Below are 15,104 nucleotides of genomic sequence, written 5' to 3'. Positions count from 1 at the left end.
GCCCGGTTGTGTTAGGTTAGCCCATAGGAACACTTTGGAGCAACAACCGGGCCAGACCCACAGCAAGATCCCCTCCGTGTAGACCCGACGCGTCCGTTTCCCCCCTCCAGGTGCCGGCGGCGGTGCCGTCCGTGAGGGGGGGCACACCCCGGACATGCGTGCCGGGCGTTTGCAACCGCCACAACACTTCCAGACTTGTGAGAGGCCGCCTACACAAGATTTGGCGGTATGCTAGCCCCCAGAGGCCGCCGGCCACAACCGTAGACGCGCGAAGGGCAATCCGCGTAGAGGGAATTTTTCGGATACTTCTCCATCACCAAAAATTATGAAAAAATACCATCGTTCCTATAGCACTTGTGCCCACATCGTGCAAAAAAACTCATGATTTTATCGTGCTCCGAGTATTTAATAATATTCACGTCGCATCGTTACCGCAGAACGTCTACTACCGTGTCATCGCCGTCCGTGAGGGGGGGCCACGCCCCGAAGACGCGTGCCGCCTCTTCGGACATGCCACCACACCACCCCGCATGTATGAGGGCCCGGTGCGACGCTCCGGTGGCATTGCTACCCCCCAGGGCCCCCGTCCCGCCTAACACTGTAGCGTTTGACCACGGGATCTAGCCCTTTGACTTTGCACGGACGGGCTTTGACCAGCGGACCTCCTCGCCCGGTTGTGTTAGGTCAGCCCATAGGAACACTTTGGAGCAACAACCGGGACAGACCCACAGCAAGATCCCCTCCGTGTAGACCCGACGCGTCCGTTTCCCCCCTCCAGGTGCCGGCAGCGGCGCCGTCCGTGAGGGGTGGCACACCCCGGACACGCGTGCCGGGCTTTTGCAACCGCCACAACACTTTCAGACTTGTGAGAGGCCGCCTACGCAAGATTTGGTGGCATGCTAGCCCCCGGAGGCCGCCGGCCACAGCCGTAGACGTGCGAAGGGCAATCCGCGTAGAGGGAATTTTTCGGATACTTCTCCATCACCAAAAATTATGAAAAAAATACCATCGTTCCTATAGCACATGTGCCCACGTCGTGCAAAAAAACTCATGATTTTATCACGCTCCAAGTATTTAATAATATTCACGCCGCATCGTTACCGCAGAACGTCTACTACGGTGTAATCACCGTCCGTGAGGGGGGGCCACGCCCCGGAGACGCGTGCCGCCTCTTCGGACATGCCATCACACCACCCCGCATGTATGAGGGCCCGGTGCGACGCTCCGGTGGCATTGCTACCCCCAGGGCCCCTGTCCCGCCTAACCCTGTAGCGTTTGACCACGGGATCTAGCCCTTTGACTTTGCACGGACGGGCTTTGACCAGTGGGCCTCTCCACCCGGTTGTGTTAGGTCAACCCATAGGAACATTTTGGAGCAACATCCGGGCCAGACCCACAGCAAGATCCCCTCCCGTGTAGACCCGACGCGTCCGTTTCCCCACTCCAGGTGCCGGCGGTGGCGCCGTCCATGAGGGGGGCCAAACCCCGGAGACGCGTGCCGCCTCTTCAGACATGCCACCACACCACCCCGCATGTATGAGGGGCCAGTGCGATGCTCCGGTGGCATTGCTACCCCCTTAGGGCCCCCGTCCCGCCTAACCCTGGAGCGGTTGACCATGAGATCTAGCCCTTTGACTTTTCACGGACGGGCTTTGAACAGTGGACCTTTCCACCCGGTTGTGCCAGGTCAGCTCAAAGGGACACCTGGGAGCAACATCCGGGCCAAACCGACAGCTACATCCCCTCCGTGTAGACCCGATGCGCCCGTTTTCCCCCTCCAGGTGCCGGCGGCGGCGCCGTCCGTTAGGGGGGCCACGCCCCGGAGATGCGTGCCGCCTCTTCGAACATGCCACAACACCACCCGGTTGTGGTAGATCATCCCATAGAAACACTTGAGAGCAACGTCCCCTCCGTATAGACCCGATGCTGGTGGCGGCGCCGTTCGTGAGGGGGGCACACCGCGGACGTGAGGGGGCCACACTACGGAGACGGGTGCCGGGCGTTTGCAACCGCCACTCAACTTCTGTCGCATAGCTATTTTTGATTTTAATAAAATTTAAGGACCTATATTCAAAAGAACATGACAACATATTATTAATGTGCTCGAAAAAAATATAAACTATATATATATTCATAATCTATGGAAAAAATTACAAACTACATATATATTCATATAATACTTAAAAAAGCATGAAAACATATTTTTTTAAAAGCATAAAAACATATGCAAAAAAACGTATGTAAAAAAGCATTAAAACATATGCAAAAAAAAGTATGTAAAAAAAATAGCTATGCCGACGGCAAAGCCGTCGGCATAGATACGGCAGGGTTCTGGTGGGCGCCGTGCCGCGGATCGGTGACGTGGCAACTATGCCGACGGCTGCCGTCGGCATACCTACGCCGCGGATCGGTGACGTGGCATGCGGAGATATGCCGACGGCCGCCCGTCCCGACCGTCGGCATAGGTTTGACGGCGTTAGCCGCTCGTCACGGGCGGGGTCGTCGGGCCCGCCATTATACCGACGGCTGATTTATGCCGACGGCTGCTGTCGGCATGTCTGCGCCTAGGTCGACGGCCGTTCTGTGCCGACGGCAGCCGTCGGTATAGATCCATGTAAGCCGACGGCCAATGTAAGCCGACGGCCAAGACTAGGCTGTCGGCATATCTCAAACTAGGCCGACGGCAGCCGTAGGCATAGGTTTGGCCGTCGGCGTATGCCCGTTTTCCGGTAGTGTCGATGAGCTGTTTCAGCGTAGATATACAGTCGCATTACCACAAATATAGCCTAAATAAGAAACAAACATGCAGCCTTTACTGGTTTGGAAATGTGACAACTCATCGGTTGTCACCATCTCATCATGTCATCAATGTTCCTAGCTCATCCGTGAAGCAGAGATGAGGATCGGATATGCACCCCCGTGATGAATTGGCACGGCCAAATCCTCATCTCAACTCTTCTCGTCGCCTATAAAACAGACGCCCCAGAGCTGTAGCAAGGCAGATCACAGACCTCAAAGTTCTCAGCTGTCCTCCTCCAAATAATCAAACACTCTGAGAGAGGGCGCAAAGGTTTTAGGGTGGGTTGCAATGGGGCGGAAGAAGATCGTAATCCGGCGCATCGAGAACAAGGCTGCACGGGACATCTGCTTCTCCAAGCGCCGGCAGGGGCTGTTTCGCAAGGCGAACGAACTGGCCGTCATGTGCGGCGCCCAGGTGGCCGCCGTCGTCTATTCCCCGGCCGGCAAGGCCTATTCCTTCGGCCACCCCTCCGCCGAGGACATCGTCGACTGCTTCCTCCGCCCCGCGGAGCAGGCCGGGGCGGCGGGGGCTGGCATGGGCGCCGCCGTCGTCCCGGACCGGCTGGCAGAGCTGCAACAGAAGTACAACAAGCTGTGCACGGAGCAGAGCGCGGTGGAGAAGCGGAAGGAGCGCTGGGGGGAGGCCATAGCGAAGGGTCGCGCGGAGGGGAGCCAGGCGGCGGCGTGGCTGGACGCAGTCGCAGACCAGCGCGACATGGGGGACGCGGACATGCTGGCCTGCATGGCTTCGCTGAGGGATGCGCAGGTCACCGTGGCGGCGGGCATCAACCAGGTCCTCCAGGACGGTCGCCGTGACCGGGAGCGGGAGGCAGCCCTCGCACCCCTGCCGCCACAGCTACTCGCCGGCGGCGGTCGCTTTGAGCTCCGTGGGACGGGGCAGATGATGGCGGTTATGCCAACGCCAGGGTTCGTGGTCGGAGGCGGGTTTGAGCTCGGTGGCACCAGCGCCGACGGCGGGATGGAGGAGCTAATGACGGTGATCGCAGGCTTCGGTGGGCTTGAGCTGGATGGCACTAGCCTGAATGGAGGGATGGACCAGATGGTCACGGTGATGCCAACGCCGGGGTTCGTAGGCGGAGTGGGGTGTGAGCCAGATCCTTGGTTTGAGCTCGGTGGCACCAGCGCCAGCGGCCGGATGGATGACGTGATGACGGCGGTCGCCGGCGGCGCTGGGTTTGAGCTGGGTGGCATCAGCGTGAATGGAGGGACGGAGCATTCACCAGCGTGGGTTTGATCTGGATGCAGCATATGTATTTCTATTTTTCCCTCTTTGTTTCTCTTGTTGCGGTGCATCGGCAACCCAACATGGTGGCTTGCATTGTTCTGTATCCATTACGCCGAATTAATGAAAATACAAGCCTTTTTTTATTATTCTATTTTACAGCATGATTTTTGAATAGTTTACAAAAACGTTTTTTCCTTGTTGAACCATTGGCTTCTAACTTTCTCATCTATCTAGCTGCTTAAACAGGAAAGATGTCACGGGGAAAATATACCAATAAACATACTTTAGCATTTGTCTATTGTGTCAATCGATGAATCATACTAAATAAATATACTTGTTTCTTACATTAAAAAATACTTGTTTCTTAACAAGAAAATCTCTATAAAAGATCATATGTGGAAACGCGTGCACACACACAAGTAATAGCAACATACATATATAGTCCGAGAAAATGAAGGATAAGAACCATAACATGGATGCTGTTGACACTAAATTTACTGGCTACCCTGAATTTAACCGATAGCTAGTTGTCCTAGATTCGTTGCATCTCATCGCAAGATCAGGATTATTATTTATGGTAGAAAATTAATATGATTGTCCAACAATAAATAAATAGTTTTTTAGGGTAACAAATAAAATAAAACAAAACAGGGTAAGGCAATGCCCGGTCTGCCACAAGGAGTCAAGCTATGAAAGGATTGCACATACGTTCAACATGCTAAGCACTCTTCCTAAAAACATGTCGTAAATCTCAAGATGATATGCCGGCCCAGTCTCTCGAAAGCACTCATAGGGGTAGGGTGGTGTGCGTGTTTGCGTTATAGTGGTGAGTGTATGCGTGTATGTATGAGCACTTGCGTCTGTACTGTGTTAAAAAAACATGTTTGCCACTTGAACTTGGTTTTCAAAATGAGGGTAATGACTTGCTCAAAGTAAAACCAGAGAACCATCTCATATTGAACTAGCAAACATAGTAGGCTTAGGTCCAAAAATAAAGAAAGTTAGGTATCATGCATATTATTTCAAAAAACCATGCTGATAAAAAAATGATTTGCTAGTGCAAACATACCATGATAATTATTACCGTGCGATGATTTGCTAGTGCTTTCATAAAGGAAATACAGGGTTTGCTAGTGCCAAGAAAAAAAGCCATTCTCAACCTGGATTAAAATCAAAATATACTTAGATCTACTCAACTAAACAAAGTCCGATGTACATGTATCTGTAAAAATCACGTTGATGAGATAAAAGTGTCAGAGATACCTTAAAATTTATTACCTTATGTTAACGTCATCCAGATCCATCTTCCTCGCCATCGGTGAAAGCTAGGAAAGCCATTGATTCGAATAACATCTCTATCGATCTATAATCTTGTGCCTAACTCTAGAATTTAGTTTTATTGATGTTGGGAAATATTTTGAAGTTTCTATTCGTGAGATGGGCTCTTATCTATTGGACAACAGATAAGAGTGCATCACAAGCAGAAACTTCAAAACAACACAACATTAAACATCAATCCAATTAAATTGCAGAGTTGGGCACGAGATGGTAGGTCGGACATACTAAACCTAGATTAAAAACAAAATATACTTAGATCGAAACAACTAAACAAAGTCTAATGCCAATTATATTTGTAAAAATCATGTTGAAACAACACACATTACCTGGTCTCAAATTACTTGTCTTAGATCTGTCTAGATACAAATACATCCGTATATAGACAAATCTGAGACAAGTAATTGGGGTCGGAGGGAGTACATGGCATCTTTCATGTTTAAGTAGCAATATGAGAACGATAGAAGCCAATAGTTTAACAAGAAAAAACACTTTTGTAAACTATTAAAAGTTATGCCAAAAAATAGAATAATAGAAAGGCTTGTATTTTCATTAATTCGGCGCAATGGATACAGAACACAGTACAAGCCACTATGTTGGATACACGCTGCAACAGGAAAAACACAAATACATATGCATCGTCTCGATAGCTAGCTAGGTGGATACGGGACCGCCTTCTAGAAGCACGATGCATATGACTAGAACAAGACAGAAAATTTCTTGAAGGCATTAAATGAAATTATTGATAAATGATCGAAGATGGCATTGGATCTCTCTGTAGATTGGAGCCATGCACGTCCCTCCACGCTTGTGTTGGCAGAATGAATGGACTCAGGCGGACTCGGACAACTAGTTTCGGATTCGACCTCGTTTTCTTCTTAGTTGGTGAAGTTGTCGTGCGGCCCGGACTTGTGATTCGCCATCTCCATTCTGGCGGTGAACCCTCCGGTGGCATCGACGTCATCATCTCCGTTCCAGCAGCGAGCACTGGTAGCGGTGGCAACACAGTCAGCGTCTGATCTGATGTTGCATCTCCATTCCGGCGGTGAACCCCGACGGGGTTGGCATCCCTGACATCATCTGCTATTGCATACTCTCCATTCCAACAGTGAACCCTGAGGTGGTGGCATCGCCATCATCATCATCTGCTGCTTAATCATCATGTGCACCCCTCCGTCCATGCTGGTGCCACCGAACTCAACGCCATAGCCGTCGGCGAGCCACGCCAGCTGTGGCATTGCCGTAATCATATGCTGCTGATGAAAGTTCTCCTCCATCCCGCCATTCGCACTGGTGCAACCGAGCTCAAACTCACCGCCGCCGGCGATCGCCGTCATCATCTCCTCCGGTGAATCGCCAGCGGCGGTGGGTTTAATCTCGATTGCACTAGCGCGAATGGCGGGATGGAAGAGAACTTTTAGCAACAACAGATGATGATGGCCATGCCACATCTGCCGGGGCTCGCCAGCGGGTATGGGTTTGAGCTCGGCGGCACCAGTGCGGACAGAGGGATGTACGAGATGATTAAGCATCATATGATGATGGTGATGATGATGATGATGATGATGCCACCACCTCCGGGGCCCTCTACTGGAACGGAGATTATCCAGCAGCAGACGATGTCGGGGTGATGCCAACGTCGTCGAGGTTCGTCGGTGGAATGGAGATGCAACAGTAGCAGAAGACATTGACTGCGTTGCCACCGTTGCTGGTGTTTGCCACTGGAACGGAGATGATGACGTCGCCACTGGCTCCGGGGTTCACCGCTGGAATGGAGATGATGCATCAAGAGCCCGAGCCACACGGCAGCTTCCCCAACTGAGAACAAGATGAGGTCGAATCCGAAACCAGCCGCCCGAGTCCGATTTAGTCCATCCATTCTGTCGACTCAAGCATGGATGCACGTGCATGGCTCCGATCTACAAAGAGATCCAACGCTATCTTCGATCATTTAGCAATAATTTCATTATTTATTACCTTCTAGAAATTTTCTGTCTCGTTTTAGTCACATGCATCGTGCTTCTAGAAGGCGGTCTCGTATCCACCTAGCTAGCTATCTCGATGATGCATATGTACTTGTGTTTTTCCTTTTTTGTTTCTCCTGTTGTGGTGCGTAGCATACCCAACATAGTGGTACTGTGTTCTGTATCCATTGCACCGAATTAATGAAAATACATGGCTTTCTATTTTTCGGCATGATTTTTTAATAGTTTACAAAAATGTTTTTTCTTATTAAACTATTGGTTTCTATCTTTCTCATCTAGCTACTTAAAAAGGAAAGATGTCATGTACTCCCTTCGTCCCCAGTTACTTATTTTATATTTGTCTAGATACGGATGTATCTAGACATTAGATACATCTGTATCTAGACAAATCTAAGACACGTTAATTTGAGACGGGGTAATAGAAAATATACCAATGAACTTGTTTGGCCTTTTTTTATATAGAAGATACACACAAATAATAACAGCATCCCTATATAGTCCTAGCAAAAGAAGGATAAGAACCATGGCATGGATGTTGTCGACACTAAATTTACTGGCTATCCTGAATTTAAATGATAGCTAGTTGTCCTGGATTCGTTGCATCTCATCGCAAAATCAGGATTATTATTGATGGTAGAAAATTAATACGATCCTCCAACAATAAATAAAGAGATTTTTAGGGTAACAAATAAAATAAAATAAAATTTAGGAAACAAATAAATAGATAGATGTGACGAGACACAAAATATAGTAAGAATTAGCCCAAAACAGGGTAAGGCAATGCGGGATGCGGGCTGGGCTTTTAGTCATGCGAACCTTTAGTCTCATGACAAGGGCCATTGCCCCGTCTGCCACAGAGAGTCGAGCTATGAAAGGATTGCACATACATCCAACATGCTAAGCACTCTTCCTAAGAAACATGTTTGCCTCTCGAACTTGGTTCTCGAAAAGAGGGTAATGACTTGCTCAAACTAAAACCAGAGAACATATAACATTGAACTAGCAAACATAGTAGGCTTAGATCCAAAAATAAACAACGTTATGTATCATGCATATTCTTTCAAAAAAAACATGTTGATAAAATAAATGATTTGCTAGTGCAAGCATACCGTGATAATTATTACCTTACGATGATTCTCTAGTGCTTTCATAAAGTAAATAAAGGATTTTCTAGTGCCAAGGGAAAAACATTCTCTACCCGGATTAAAAACAAAATGTACTTAGATCAACTTAACTAAACAAAGTCCAATGCACATGTATTTGTAAAAATCATGTTGATGAGACAAAAGTGTCAACTATTGTAGAGATACCTTCAAATTTATTACCTTATGTTGACATCATCCAGATCCATCTTTCTCGCCATCGGTGCAAGCTAGGAAAGCCGCTGATTTGAATAACATCTCTATCGATCTACATCTTGTGCCTAACTCTGGAATTTAGTTTTATTGATGTTTGATGTTGGGAACTATTTTGAAGTTTTGTTCTCTTCGTGAGATGCACTCTTATCTATTGGACAACAGATAAGAGTATATCACAAACAGAAAATTGAAAACAACAGACCATTAAACATCTATCCAACTAAATTGTAGAGTTAGGCACAATACGGTAGGTCATAAAGGAAAGGGCTTGATAGTGCCAGGAGAAAACATACTGAACCTGGATTAAAAACAAAGTATATACTTAGATCGATTCAACTAAACAAAGTCTTAAGCCACATATATTTGTAAAAATCATGTTGATGAGACAAAAGGATATAGACATCCTAAAATTTATTACCTTATGTTGACATCATTCGGATCTATCTATCTCCGCATTGGTCCAGGATGAGAAATCCGCTGATGAATTTCAAGCCACGGTGCGGCCAATCGAATGGACTCCACCACAAAGATATGCACTCCACACGCAGGAAAAGTTGCGCATACAATTCATGATGTATGCTAGATATGCCGGTTAATAATGTCACCGGACAGGCGCCTCTCGAGCGGCAAACGATGAGCCCACCACCTATTGACGAAGAGAACAACAAACTCGCCAGAGAAGATGAAAGGTGACAGTGTCACGATGAGAGGAACGCCGGAAGAAGAGGAAAAGGATGAGTGCGCCGCAAAAGGTTGAGAATGAGGCGTGGGGGTTGGGTGTTGAGTTGCGTTAGGGTTTGGGTGGGCATATATAGCACTTTGTGTATTCGTGTAGATGGTTGGATCGAGATCTAATGGCTATAGATCTGACATCCGTTTAATCTATTTTGAGTGGCTGTGAATGGTTGGTGCATGTTTTTTTAAAATAAACCTTTATTTAATTGGGAATATAATTCTAATCCATGTCACCTTCACCATCGTCGCAGGGGTTGGTATTTAGACATGGCACTCACAAATCATACAACATAATATGTGAAATATATTTTATTACAATTTGATAGCCACGTGTTGAGCTAGGAAAAAAGGCATAAAATTAGACAACCAATGGGGAGATGTCCCCCAGTCATTTTTTGCGGCAACAACGATGCTATTCTCTGGCCGATCACTGCACGACCCTAATCAAGTGATCTGTTGTAGTTTAGTTCTATGAATGGATATTGGTGTCGTGTGCATAGCAACACTCTTCTCTGGCAATTTGTACTTCTTCACTGATGGAGCAGTGTCCATCATTGCGAACATGCCGGTAGTTTTATTTTGGATATTATTCGTCTCTAGGATTTTCAATCCGCCCAAGGCTTCGACCATGGCTTCTTCTTCTCCGAGACGTGGTCTAGCTCGACCTTAGCACGATGACTTCCCGACCATGGGATACAATGTCAGGCTGACTCCGGCAGCGAAGTGACAACGGCGGGCACTAGGATGGCATGGTTGCAAGTTGTAACTTCCTTATTTTGAGTGTCTTCTTATATCATTGGAAGTCCTTTGATATAAATCCAGTCTCTTATATTCCCAAAATGAAATTAGACGAGTAGTCCCACAACATCTGTATCGTACATCAAACAATGGTTTATCTTTTCCTTTTCTTTTTTGCAGGGAATCATACAATGTTTGTCATGCATACATAGTGTCACAACAGAAAATCAAGACCATGCATGGGCAAACTGTTGGGGAACGCAGCATTTTAAAAAATTTCCTACGATCACACAAGATCTATCTAGGAGATGCATAGCAACGAGAGGGGAGGGTGTTTCCACGTACCCTCGTAGACCGAAAGCGAACGCGTTTAGTAACACGGTTGATGTGGTCAAACGTCTTCACGATCCAACCGATCCAAGTACCGAACATACAACACCTCCGTGTTCAGCACACGTTCAGCTCAATGACATCCCTCGAACTCTTGATCCAGTTGAGGACGAGGGAGAGTTTCGTCAGCACGACGGCGTGGCGATGGTGATGATGAAGTTAACGGCGCACGGCTTCGCCTAAGCACTACGACTATATGACCGAGGTGTGCAACTATGGAGGGGGGCACCGTACACGGCTAAGACAAATCTTGGAGTCCTTTGGGGTGCCCCCTGCCCACGTATATAAAGGAGGGAGGGAGAGAGGCCGGCCCTCCTAGGGGTGCGCCAAGTGTAGGGAGTCCTACTAGGACTCCCAAGTCCTAGTAGGATTCCCTTTCCTTTTCGGAGTAGGAAAGAAGGAAAGGAGGGAGAGGGAGAAGGAAAGGGGGGCCGCGCCCCGACCCCTTGTCCAATTCGGTTTGGGCACGGGGGAGGCGCGCGCCACCTCGTGGCCCTTCTTCCCTCTCTCCACTAGAGCCCAATAAGGCCCATTAACTTCCCCCGGCGAATTCCTGTAACTCTCCGTTACTCCGAAAAATACCCGAATCACTCGAAACCATTCTGATGTCCGAATATAGCCTTCCAATATATCGATCTTTACCTCTCGACCATTTCGGGACTCCTCTTCATGTCCGTGATCTCATCCGAGACTCCTAACAAACTTCGGTCATCAAATCACATAACTCATAATATAAATCTCATCAAACATTAAGCGTGCGGACCCTACGGGTTCGAGAACTATGTAGACATGACCGAGACACATCTCCGGTCAATAAACAATAGCGGAACCTGGATGCTCATATTGGCTCCTACATATTCTACGAAGATCTTTATCGGTCAAACCGCATAAAAACATACGGCGTTCCCTTTGTCATTTATATGTTACTTGCCCGAGATTCGATCGTCGGTATCATCATACCTAGTTCAATCTCGTTATTGGCAAGTCTCTTTACTCATTCCGTAATGCATCATCCCATAACTAACTCATTAGTCACATTGCTTTCAAGGCTTATAGTGATGTGCATAACCGAGAGGGCCTAGAGATACTCTCCGATACACGGAGCGACAAATCCTAATCTTGAACTATGGCAACTCAATAAACACCATCGGAGACACCTGTAGAGCATCTTTATAATCACCCAGTTACATTGTGACGTTTGATAGCACAAAAAGTGTTCCTTCGGTATTCGGGAGTTGCATAATCTCATAGTCAGATGAACTTGTATAAGTCATGAAGAAAGAAATAGCAATAAAACTTAACAATCATTATGCTAAGCTAACGGATGGGCCTTTGTCCATCACATCATTCTCCTCATGATGTGATCTCGTTCATCATATGACAACACATGTCTATGGTCAGGAAACTTAACCATATTTGATTAATGAGCTAGTCAAGTAGAGGCATACTAGGGACACTTTGTTTTGTCTATGTATCAACACATGTATCAAGTTTCTGATTAATACAATTCTAGCATGAATAATAAACATTTATCATGATATAAGGAAATATAAACAACAACTTTATTATTGCCTCTAGGGCATATTTCCTTCAATCTCCCACTTGCACTAGAGTCAATAATCTAGTTCACATCGTCATGTGATTTAATACCAATGGTTCACATCTTTATGTTATTAGTTCACATCGCCATGTGACTAATACCCAAAGGGTTTTACTAGAGTCAATAATCTAGTTCACATCACTATGTGATTAACACCCAAAGAGTAATAAGGTGTGATCATGTTTTGCTTGTGAGAGAAGCTTAGTCAATGGGTCTGTCACATTCAGAGCCGTATTTATTTTGCAAATTTTCTATTCCAACAATGCTCTGCATGGAGCTACTCTAGCTAATTGCTCCCACTTTCAACATGTATCCAGATTGAGACTCAAAGTCATTCGTATCGGTGTAAAATCTTGCATTGATGCAACTCTTCACGACGAACTCTTTATCACCTCCATAACTGAGAAATATCTCCTTAGTATTCTAAGGATAATTTTGACCGTTGTCTAGTGATCCACTCCTGGATCAATATCATACCCCCTTGCCAAATTCATGGCAAGATACACAATAGGTTTGGTACACAGCATAGCATACTTTATAGAACCTATGGCTGAGGCATAGGGAATGACTTTCATTCTCTTTCTATTTTCTGCCATGGTCGTGTTTTGAGTCTTACTCAACTTTAAACCTTGCAATACAGGCAAGAAATCCTTCTTTGACTGTTCCATTTTGAACTACTTCAAAATCTTGTCAAGGTATGTACTCAGTGAAAAATCTTATCAAGCGTCTTGATCTATCTCTATAGATCTTGATGCCCAATATGTAAGCAGCTTCACCAAGGTCTTTCTTTGAAAAACTCCTTTCAAACACTCCTTTGTGCTTTCCAGAAAATTCTACATCATTTCCGATCAACAATATGGCATTCACATATACTCATCAGAAAGGCTGTAGTGCTCCCACTCACTTTCTTGTAAATACAGGCTTCACCACAAGTCTGTATAAAACTATATGCTTTGATCAACTCATCAAAGCGTATATTCCAACTCCGAGATGCTTGCACCAGTCCATAGATGAATCGTTGGAGCTTGCACATTTTGGTAGCACCTTTAGGATTGACAAAACCTTTTGGTTGTATCATATACAACTCTTCTTTAATAAATCCATTAAGAAATGCAGTTTTGACATCCATTTGTCAGATTTCATAAAATCTGGCAATTGCTAACATGATTCGAACAGACTTTAAGCATCGATACGAGTGAGAAAATCTCATCGTAGTCAACACCTTGAACTTGTCAAAAACCCTTTTCGACAAGTCGAGCTTTGTAGATAGTAACACTACTATCAGCGTCCGTCTTCCTCTTGAAGATCCATTTATTCTCAATGGCTTGCCGATCATCGGGCAAGTCGACCAAAGTCCACACTTTGTTCTCATACATGGATTCTATCTCAGATTTTAGGGCCTCAAGCCATCTGTCGGAATCTGGGCTCATCATTGCTTCCTCATAGTTCATAGGTTCATGATGGTCCAGTAACGTGACTTCCAGATCAGGATTACCATGCCACTCTAGTGTGGATCACACTCTGGTTGATCTACGAGGTTCGGTAGTAACTTGATCTAAAGTTTCATGATCATCATCATTAACTTCCTTAGTAATTGGTTAGGCATCACTAGATATGATGTCTGTGATGAACCATTTTCCAATTCGAGAGAAGGTACAACTACCTCATCAAGTTCTACTTTCCTCCCACTCACTTCTTTCGAGAGAAACTCCTTCTCTAGAAAGGATCTATTCTTAGCAACGAATATCTTGCCTTCGGATCTGTGAGAGAAGGTGTACCCAACAGTCTCCTTTGAGTATCCTATGAAGACACATTTCTCTGATTTGGGTTCGAGCTTATCAGGTTGAAGCTTTTTCACATAAGCATCGCAGCCCCAAACTTTAAGAAACGATAGCTTAGGTTTCTTGCCAAACCACAGTTCATATAATGTCATCTCAACGGATTTAGATGGTGCCCTATTTAACGTGAATGCAGCTATCTCTAATGCATAACCCCAAAATGATAGTGGTAAATCGGTTAGAGACATCATAGATCGTACCATATCTAATAAAGTACGGTTACGACGTTCGGACACACCATTACGCTGTGGTGTTCCAGGTGGCATGGGTTGTGAAACTATTCCACATTGTTTCAAATGAAGACCAAACTCACAACTCAAATATCCACCTCCATGATCAGATCGTAGAAACTTTATTTTCTTGTTACGATGATTTTCCACTTCACTCTGAAATTCTTTGAATTTTTTTCAGACTTGTGTTTCATCAAGTAGATATACCCATATCTTCTCAAATCATCTATGAAGGTCAGAAAATAACGATACCCGCCACGAGACTCAATACTCATCGGACCGCATACATTAGTATGCATTATTTCAAATAAGTCATTTGCTCACTCCATTGTTCCGGAGAACGGAGTTCTAGTCATCATGCCCACGAGGCATGGTTCGCAAGCATCAAGTGATTCCAAAAGCCCATCAGCATGGAGTTTCTTCATGCGCTTTACACAAATATGACCTAAACGGCAGTGCCACAAATATGTTGCACTATCATTATCAACTTTGCATCTTTTGGCATTAATATTATGAATATGTGTATAACCACGATCGAGATTCAACAAACCATTCACATTGGGTGTATGACCATTGAAGTTTTTATTCATGTAAATAGAACATTAATTATTCTCTGGCTTAAATGAATAACCGTATTGCAATAAACATGATCCAATCATATTCATGCTCAATGCAAACACCAAATAACATTTATTTAGGTTCAACACTAATCCCGAAGGTAAAGGGAGTATGCGATGGTGATTGCTACGTCTTGAGCTTGCGTTGGTTTTCCCCGAAGAGGAAGGGATGATGCAGCAGAGTAGCATAAGTATTTCCCTCAGTTTTTGAGAACCAAGGTATCAATCCAGTA

General features: G+C 45.6%; 1 protein-coding gene across 1 annotated transcript; it reads left to right on the top strand.

Annotated features, from left to right (window-relative positions):
• Window positions 1-3,088: 3,088 nt before the first annotated feature.
• LOC123038307 (agamous-like MADS-box protein AGL61) lies at window positions 3,089-4,054 on the top strand. The gene has a single exon (XM_044462181.1). It carries the CDS (start codon window positions 3,089-3,091, stop codon window positions 4,052-4,054), a length of 966 nt encoding a protein of 321 aa, XP_044318116.1.
• Window positions 4,055-15,104: the final 11,050 nt, after the last annotated feature.

This window comes from Triticum aestivum, chromosome 1A (genome assembly GCF_018294505.1).
Source record: "Triticum aestivum cultivar Chinese Spring chromosome 1A, IWGSC CS RefSeq v2.1, whole genome shotgun sequence".
NCBI classification, from domain to species: domain Eukaryota; kingdom Viridiplantae; phylum Streptophyta; class Magnoliopsida; order Poales; family Poaceae; genus Triticum; species Triticum aestivum.
Note: the sequence above shows the minus strand (reverse complement) of the source record. Positions and strands in the feature narration are given on the sequence as shown.